The sequence below is a fragment of the Opisthorchis viverrini genome (genome assembly GCF_000715545.1).
Source record: "Opisthorchis viverrini unplaced genomic scaffold opera_v5_92, whole genome shotgun sequence".
NCBI lineage: Eukaryota > Metazoa > Platyhelminthes > Trematoda > Opisthorchiida > Opisthorchiidae > Opisthorchis > Opisthorchis viverrini.
This window is the reverse complement of record NW_008751748.1, coordinates 1371684-1381654: the sequence shown is the minus strand read 5'-3', so window position 1 is coordinate 1381654 and position 9971 is coordinate 1371684. Positions and strand designations below refer to the sequence as shown.

The following is a 9971-nucleotide window of genomic DNA, read 5'->3' as shown; positions in this document are numbered from 1 at the left end:
TCACCTGTTCGCATCTCGCGAAACCTTAGGCTTGAAAGCCTGCATCTGGGCGAAAACCGGTATTTTCCCCAAATGCGGTCCACATCCTCATGAACGTCGGTGAGCTTGTGGGAGCGAAAATGGATTTGGATGGTTGCCCAGTAGCACGCAGGTGATAATATTCTATCGGTAACCGGAGTCAAAGTTTGTTCTGCTTGATGACTTAAATACATCACATGAATGAATACTGTAGCCAGGACTTGATGCATCTGACTAATAAGCAAGTGACGAACAGGTATCCTGTACCTGTGAACTCCAGCGGTTCTATGGGATTGCTTTCACATGGTTTATTAGTTGGTTATGCCAATTGATGTTCTTAATGTAACTCAGAAGGTATGTGCACTAATAACAGTTTTTACCATGGTGAATAGTAGTTTACCATTACTAGTTGCTCCATGATAAAATACAGTGTGAACAATGGAATAAGTCAAAAGATGACTTATCCTTTGTGGATAACTCGTGAGAGCTCCTGGATGGAATTCCGGACGACGGAAATGTGTTTTCTTCGCAGTATAGCTGCTACACGTGTTCCATAATTCTCTGTTGATTTGAAGTGTCTGGCTGACTCCCTGCGCGCACGGGTGCGTGTGGTGAATGTGTTGTATCTTCCTACAAGTAGGTACATGTGCGTGTGTGTGTCAATACATGACTTGCTGCCTCACGTACCAGACGGTAGACAGTCAATATCAGATGAGTCGCACTTATGTAGTGTGATTTGTAAGTGTAAAAAAGACGAGTCTCCTGATCTAGTGAGCGGCTGTAGGCTGTGTAGTCAAGTAAGTCACGATTGTGTGGTGTGATTTTTGAGTGTGCTTGCGGAGCAGGCGAGTCGCGTGATCTAGTGAACACGGATGTACTAGACAAATTAAGTGAAGTTGGTTGAGGGAATAATGAAGCGTCCGCCACAGCTTAACGGCCCTCTTCAATATAGATCACCATAGCCGCCAGATGGCATAAGACACTCGGATAACGAATACAGGCCGCAGAACTTCTAACTGTCCGCGGGATTGTCGCTGTTAGCTGTACCCGCAGTGGTCCGGCTTAAAATCTATGGACAAAACGGACGATGGAAGCCACGATTCAGAAAGTTGGAGGTATCAGTAAACCCAGAAAAAAGGAATTCCGAAGAGAAATTACCTGCGGCAGCACTGTTGGAAATAGTGCAAAAGGACTGAAGGGCTGACTCTTCGATGTCAGAGGTATTCTATGAAACAGTATTCTATTCTAAGAGGAATCCAACAAAGGCCTGAGAAACCCTGTAGCCTGTTCCAGTTGTCTGAAACTAACTGCGAAGGAGCTGATGTGTTTAGTTGTGCCATCTCTTCGGTCTCACCTCACTGTCTCAGCCTCGATGTCCTTCAGTTTTATGAGGGTTCTGTTTACGGGGTTTCTTATTTCGAGTGTTCAGATGGGATAACCCTTTAGCCAAAAGGATTTCACTCTCTTCAATGTGCCGCGCAAAATTCATGCCGGAAATGATCAAATTTCTTGCCGCACGCGCTCCGAACCTCTGGGCAAAAGTGACTAAAACGTACCTTGGGCAGCACCACGCGCGCATTGGGCATTCACAAGCTTACTGAACATTTCAAATCGTGCAGCGCGTAGAAGCCTAGAAACCAACTAACCTCGAGTGAAATCCTTAAGTATCTTTCTCCGAACCCTACGACTCAGACACAGCGTATCTTGGTGGTGGTTAGGGTGAATTGATACCCGCTGCGAGGCTAGGACATGGTTGTGAGCGGCATCCGTGGTACTGAGCCCACGCGAATCGCGACATGTGTTCCTTTGCTTCGCGTTACCTATTGACGAACATGTGAGGGTTTTCGGGGCTTATCGGGGGATCCTTCACACGCGGTGAAGGCCCGAGCACTGATCGGTAATCCTCCCCTGAAGGCTATTCCGGGACCTCCTATTTGAGTAGTTCATGTGTCCCGGCTGCACTAGCACATGCACCGGCAGCAGTATAATCCTCACTGGTGAATAGCTTTGTGTGGCTTAACGTAAGAACCAAATTTTCGGAGGTGTGTGTGGTGTATACCAGCCTTTTTTCCTTGATAGAGTATCAGGAATGAATGAGCACGAGCATTTGTACACAGGTTCGTGGTTTGGGAGCCTTAATGTCCCACAGATGTTCAAGTTCTCCGACTGTTGTCTCAAGAAGCATTAGGACTACCATGTAAACTGGCAACCTGGTAGATTCAGGCGGTTTCCCGGTTATCCATACTTAGGTGTCGTTTTCACGTTTCCGGTTATCCAAAACTGGCATACTCCTTTAATTTTCGGACCCCCCAAATAGCGCTTCCAAAGGAGCCATATGCATTCCTTTGAATGGACGGAGCATTTCCGGGTGAACATCACTGAGGTTCACAGCATTTGTTTCAATTAGACGAAGTTCTGAACGCGCCTCACTCCTTGTGCTATCACGGCCTTAAAGAGTACGACCTTTTAAACTATTATTGGCATATTATATTGCTTTGTCCACTTCATTCACCTTTCAGAAGTACTGAAACAAAGTACCTAGGGTTGCTCAAACTTCTTCATCGTAATTCACACTACCATTACCGGAGTGTATCCCTTGGTTACACAGCCCCGGTACTCTTCAGGATCGAGGTCGTCGTATCTGACCACTATCAGCAGGTAATTTCTATGGTATCTTCGTTGGAACCCATTCTTTCTGACATGCAGGCTCGTATCGCATTTGTCAAAGATGTTAATTAGCCTTCCTACAACTTATCCGTGCTCTCTTTGTTTCGGGGAACTTTCTCGATATAGCGGTTACCAGGGGACAAAAGGCCCTTCTGAATAAACCTCTTCAATGGGCAGACCACATAGAGGACTCCGAACAGGTACACTTTCATCTGCCAAGTCCCGTTGAGTAAACTGTTATGCACTAGCTTGTATTTTGCTCACGATGTGTCGACGTAGTTTCATCAGTGCCAACAAAAAGTGCTTTTTGGCACCATCCTACCCGCCAACAGATACAGCTGAAGCTCGGAGTGGTCATCCCTTTCTAGGTTAGCCTGAATTCACATGATATTTATATCAGTGATGATCTTCCTGATTACCTAATATTCTTCACAACTGATTTCCTAGTAACCTAATGATTTCGGCCAATCTACTGTTGCCTCACTTGGATGACGGAAGCAAAACCATTAAATTAGATTATATTAATATTTATCATTTTCTCTAGGTTGCATGTGCTACACACTGCCCAAACATCTAGCTGCTTCAGCCTAGCCGGTTGGTAGCGCTTAGTGTGGACAGCTCCCGACAACGGAAGTCTGCTACTAGCTTTCCTTTTACGCCTCCCCGACTGGAGGTATGAGTCAGCATGGCCTTTTTGCCTGAACTTCCGGGCGCAGTCGGGTTACGGTTACTGCTGTCCCGCACGGAACGACGCTTTTGCTATTGGTGCTCGCCTTACTGCAGCCAAAGTTCGTTAATGCATTGACCTGTAGCACAAGTGCTGTGCGTTACTGGGATTCCGCTGGCTGTCTGCTGATGACCGCAATCGAAAAATGAGAATCGGCCTATTTATGCTTCTCTCTGTTTTGATCATTACTTTGCTAGACCTGGTTGTTCGATGTGATTCTCCCCATGGCGTATGCAGTGGTTGAAGGATTTCTATCAGCTGAAATGAGGATTACGTTTTTCGTCAATGGCAATTATAGAAAAACTTAACACCTTAATCTTTGCAAGGCTTTAAATCAGTCTGTAAATGCACCCACGGTTGGCTCCACTTATAGTGCTGATTTTGTATTTATTTACCAGTCGACCTGGGTTCCTGATGTCATCTACTTCTTTTTAAGGTCGAGCAGAGATATGCTGTTAAGTACTACAAAAACCACCCAGGCCTACCGATTTTGTGGAAGCCGTAGAAGTGGCTAAAATTGCTAGTGTTAGCAAGGTTAGGTTTGGTTTCCGTGCACGTAGGTTAATTTTCCTGCAATTTAGAGAGTGACCCAAACTTGGACTCCGCTGTGAAATTCTCGGTATCAATTTTTTTGCTCGGTTGAAGCCCGATTCAGTTGCTCAGGGTGTGACAAATTAGTGATTTCCGCACGATATGTAGACTCGTTGAACGCCCGGACCTCGGAGGTATTTCTTAGGATGAGGTCACAAATTATCCCCGAATACATAACGCTTCCAGTCCCGGCATCAGACGTGGCTGCGGCATGCAATGCTCTATTTTCGTTAATTTGTATCAACTAGTAAAGCACATGCTTTTAGTTGACCGCACAGCAGCTGGTCATTGTCCCCGAATTCATTCGCTCACCCCCAATAGAGAATAACATAGGCTCCATCAGTCTTGCACGAATTTAGCAGAAACTATCCGGCAACATGCAGTTAGATGACCAAAGAAGGGTTATAGATACCATTGCATCACTGCGTGAGGTTTTAGCCCCTTCCTGTTAACATTATCACTAACATTACAACCGCTTCCTCCTGGTGGGCACTTTTGCCATTGGAGCCACATATCGTTTACCACTGCCCCTACGAACAAGTCCATTGTTTTTCTATAAAATGGCACTGCTTCCTAGCAACTAATAGATATACAAGCCAAGATAGTGCATTGTTGTTCTTCGGTCTCCCCTGGTGGTTCTTCACTGACTTAACACTCCATAAATTTCTTATTCCAGTCACAATTTTGGGGCTTTATCTTATCAGCTGTTCGAATTTTGCCATCTATTTTGACCGCCACCTACGCCCTTCCTAGGTGAGCACCTCCAGTAATAGCAGTCGCTTCTCGGCAGTCCAGGACTTGGAATAAACCTCTCGTTTGCATCCCAAAATCACATTGTGAATAATTTTGGTGACACTTCCGTCCGTCATTTATTCAGTTAGCAGGCGTCGATTATTCATTTGTGCCTTTCAGTCCCCAATCAAGGTCTTCCTACCTGTGGGAGGCACAAAATTAAGTATTATTATTATTGTACAGTTAAAGACAAGAGACTAGCTGCGAATGCCTAGCAATGCATGGGCTAAGTACGGGCCTAACACAGACGGGTTCTTGTCAAAATTGGTAGGATTTAATTACAACGAACAGCAAAGACCGAAACGCACCCATCATATTTGTGGTAAGGCGGTCAGCTGTAACTGAGAAAAATTGTTCTTGTGAACGACGCAGCTGGCGGATAAGTGTGGTTTATGAATAAAATTCGGTAGCTCTGAACCGAATATGGTAGTCATGGCACCTGGCATCTCGATACTGTGAATTCATACTCGCGCGATAACAAATGGACTAATCACTTAGTGAAAGCGAGAGATAATTTTGCCAGGCCGGACAAATTGGACGCAATGAACCTCAATCGGAATGCGTCCAGCCACGCTGCATGCTTCGATGTACCGCACTGACAGATGCTGCGTAAAGTGAGTGTGATTTCTTGGCCACAAAGCGCCGCCGATTCAATTGCAGATGACTACTTGGGAATAAGGCAGTAACCCACAACACTGCAAATTATATCGATGAATAATACTAGAAGGTCATCATTGCGTAGGTGGGATTTCCAAAGCATCTTGCATCTGTGCGGGTATTTTAGTCTTATTCGTTCTGATCACCAAATGCAGCCAAATAACTGGTTTGGATCATAAAAATCCTCAACCACCCTGTTTCACGGTGCTTACGCTCTTTTGAGTCCAAACTAAGGGGAAATCGCATGCGTTGCGATGTGAACAGGGATAAATATGTCTGTTATTAATGTCTGAGCAAAACTCCACCTCGGAGAAGTGGGAGGCAAGTTCTACATGTTTTACAGGCCTTCGGGTGATGGCCACTTTCCTTGGAAAATCCGAGTAGTTATAGAGTCTGTCAAGAAAAGCCACGTGCCGTCTGGCAGCCGGCAGGTAACAGAAAATGGAAGGAAAAACAGGAGCCAGTCTAAAAACCCAAAAGTATCCCCCAGACACTTAACCGTACTAATGATTATCACACCCTAACCACGCACGATTAAATCCAGCGGACATTCATTGCCATAACATTATACTCTGTCACTTACCTTGTCTGCTCGTCGCCGGTTACAAGGTAATGCACCCGTAAACAGCTAACATTTTACAGGAGAAAAAAGGGGCTTCTATGCACTGTAAAAAGTACCCGCGATATATTTGCACAGATCTACAGAGGGCTCACATGGAGATAACAGCGTGAATGTTGACCGTTCGAGAGCATTTTGAAGTCAGCATCAAAAACCAATGGGCGATAGCAGGTAGTCTTTTACCTAGCATCGGACTGTTTGACAGTACTCCGTTGTTTTACTTGGAGCAACGCGAATCAGAGCTTGGTTCCAAGCACATTTAGTTATGCGGATACAACGCAAAAGTATAGACTTTACCTCTCGGATTCCTAGCCGGCCATCCATGCATAAACCGCTCATCTGCCAGATGATCCTCTGAACCCCATTTCCTGGTTTCAGCCGGATGTAGATTTCGACACACACGTTCGCGTTCTCAATCGATTGTCGTTCAACTTTCCAACGAACAAAAACAACTGCGGATGAATAACACAGCTGTGAGTGCGAGACGGAATACTGTCGGTCTTCGCGAGGATGTGTAAACAATGCAAAAGGTACATTGTTATATCCGGGGGTTTGGTTCCCACTCTTCCGCGCTACGTGAGTAAGAAATGCGATTGGGTCTGTTCCAATCGCGCTTAGGTTTAGCCTTAAGAACATTTTTACGTGCCTGCGGAACGAACATGTTTGTTGACCGTTTTGTGCGCACAAAAACCCGCAGCACCGTCATAGCAAAACATAGCAATTGCGATGTCGTTTTGTTGATTAAGAAAATTCCTATTCTTTATTGTTCACCCGTCAACTCGATCAAACTGAGTAACGCGCTGCTTCCAAAAGAGCTCACATGACCGTTTATCTATATTCCAAGCAATCCGTCGGAAGGAAGAAAAGCAGCGCATGCCCACATATCTGAATGTGGAGACATTAAGGAATTTACCCAGGATAACTCGTGCCATGCGAGAGACCAAGACTGAAAACGTCTTGTAAAAATAGAAAAAGCTTGCGTGAAAACGAATGTGTCGCTTCCAAACATCACGAAAACCACATAACTCCATCAGTGCAGGTTCCGAAATAAGAAAGACCACCATCTATCAAGTGGGTAAAAAGTTGTAGCCTACTCGGTTAACAATGCAGACGGCATTTTTACGTGTGGAGCACTTGAGCATTAAGCATCCTTCCCAATATATACACAATACGGCCCCAGCTCATATGGTGGTGTTCACTATCATCACGAAAAAATCAGGAATCGTTTAGTGTGGCCGCCGTCGGAGTAGCACCTTTCTGGGTGGCAAGATCCGTCGATGAAAGCGTTATTACACCGGTGGGAGTAATACGTCGCTGGAGAGCCGATATAACGTACATTGTTCATTGTGAATGTTCTCCAAGCATACCAGCAGCGTTCAGTTTCTCGGCGTCATTCTTTTTCTCGCTTGGTGCTTGATGTAACAACAAAAAAAGCTGATGGTCGATTAGAGCAGCGCCTTGGAAGCACAATGCACTTTTATGCAAAACGTTTGCGAGTGGAATTAAACATTTAACGGCAAAATGTTGCAGTTAGTTTCATTTGTGCTCAGACCGAGAATTACTCTAACCTGCCATCATTTTTTTGCCATTTGTCGCAAATTAACTAATTTTTGGTGCGCATTCGACTCTGAACCTGCTAAAATGCCTTCACAGTTGGCTTCACACATGTCTGTCCAGAAATTACGTTTTTCCCTGTTCGTTCCTCGCGGCGTCGGATATGGCGGTAAATGGAAAATAGCGGGAATTATGTGTCAGTTGTGGGTTCATCCAGTAAGGAAGCTAGTATGCGGGTCATGTTTTCTAACAAAAAACAACATTCGAATACCCGAGCGTTCAATGCGATTGTGATTAAGGATGCAGAGAAAATATTTTTCAGGCGCCTGTTATAATCTTGTACAATATCGCGAGGTTTCGAACTTTCTGTATTACCAGCTAGCTAACCAAAGAGGAGTTGGGCACCTGCAGGGCCCTGCTGAAGTGTGAAACGGTGTTGTGTGAAGTTTGAGAAGTTTTGGACCATGAATCCGGCAAAACACCTGCCAGTCGGGACATACATATCCTCCAGCTCTTTCTTGTAGGTGTTGCATTGCTGGGCTCGATTGTGGCAGATGATATACCTTTAGTACCAGCGGTACTTTGGAAGACTGGATGCTTGCTTGTGCTGCAATCAGGGGAAATGCCACATATGCTTCTCTAGGTGGCTGCGCATAGCGTTGTTTCAACGCTTTCCAGTAACTATTGATGGAACGCACACAACGAGCCATTTTGGGCACATAATATCCGGCTTGTAGATATAAGCCGCATATTTTCCTGATGACGGGTGGCACGGGTACCCTGCTTCCGGCGGAGTACGCCTCCGTGGATAGCGACGGTTTGCGCCTATTTGTAAACTGTTTGGCTTGTTTAGGGAAATGATGGAGGAGGAATATAAAGTGAAATTTTTGTCAGGAATGTGTTGACGGCACAAATGCGAGCTGCGAGAATCTCATTCAGCTATGAAGTAATGTTGTCCTAATTTCATGCTAGAAGAGCTATCAGGAAACATCATGTGTCATATCACATCCATGTACTTTTGGTCACGGTGACTGTGTGCGTACAGCCGGCATATATTCCACCGCATGGCCCACTTCGATAACGTCGTATAGTGTTATTTGTCTACCGTAATACGAACACACGGATTCCGAAAAAACCTGAAAATATTCCAGCCCATGGATACGCAATTCTGCAATCCGCCCCACTGGCTGTACTCACCCAAATCAGGATATGCGCGTGCAATCCGGGATGGCTCACTTTGGTTGTATGACCAAAAACTGTCTGAAGAATATCTATGGTGGCCTGAAAAACCAGGCTCACTACTCGGACACACTGGGACATGCCATACAAAAGGTGTCATGGCACGTTGAGTGGCTCTTCTGAGAATTTGAAATGCGTGTGTCGTATCAGTGCGACAGACGGCAAATACTGGAGGGCGGTGTTTACGTCCAGAACGTGGTTTGTCGAAAGACAGCCTATGCATATTCCTTCATTTTGAGGCGATTGCGGCTGCGACTGTCAAGGCTACGTTATCATTGTGCCGGAATGAACAAGATGAAGTCAACCTACGTTAACTAGCTTACAGTCCGTGGTGTAAACACCTATGTTCTCCCAGAGGGTGGGCCCCGCCGGGCAGTGTCTCCCCTGCATCAATTGGTTCTGTGTATTTAGAGATCAGTTGGCTGAAAGCGGTAAGAGCCATTCTTGGTAGTTTTATTTGGGTTGATTTTCTGTCAACCAATAGTGGCTATCACATCACAAACTACCGAGAAAAGGTGAACCCCTTAGACTTGTTCCCAACCCACCACCGACCGCTCAGGATACCAACGTGTACAAATGAACTGGATTGTAAAGTAGCTTCTGTGGCTGGAACTAGGAAGGGCCGCAATAATCTTCAGGGGCAAATCCTGCTGCGTCAAGGATCGGCAACCTGCATACCTGCCGTCGGTGGTCGGGGGAAGTTTACTTCAACCCAGATAGCGGGGTAGGGACAAAGCTTGGAATTTTGTATGCTCTACGACTAGCCCACTAGCGCAAGTGGCCGCTGATATGCAGTGGATCGCGTACCCTGTCACGTCAACTGCTGTGTCGTGATACATTTCAGGCTTGAAACAAAGGCGAGTTCACGGGATAACAACATATATTTGATGGAAGTGTGAGGTGATTTGGGAGTTTTGTGGAGATTTTGTTCTGTAAGTGAAGCCAATCTATCCTGAAAAGCCGAGAAGCACTGTACAGCTAATTCATCCTTATTGTGAACCATCAGCAGTGCGCAACTCACGAAACTCCCGGCTAGTAGTTTGAACACTTAACCGTCCGGTCACGAGTTGCTGATCAGCAGTGTGATTAACCCGTACCTAGACGGGG

General features: G+C 45.6%; 1 protein-coding gene across 1 annotated transcript; it reads right to left on the bottom strand.

Moving 5' to 3' along the window:
• Positions 1-1381: 1381 nt before the first annotated feature.
• T265_05107 (hypothetical protein) lies at positions 1382-8335 on the bottom strand (the record flags this gene model as incomplete). Its single annotated transcript, XM_009170024.1, has 3 exons — positions 1382-1549; positions 6036-6080; positions 8126-8335. The coding sequence occupies 3 exons, from the start codon at positions 8333-8335 to the stop codon at positions 1382-1384; spliced, it is 423 nt and encodes a 140-aa protein (XP_009168288.1).
• Between the last annotated feature and the right edge of the window lie 1636 nt (positions 8336-9971).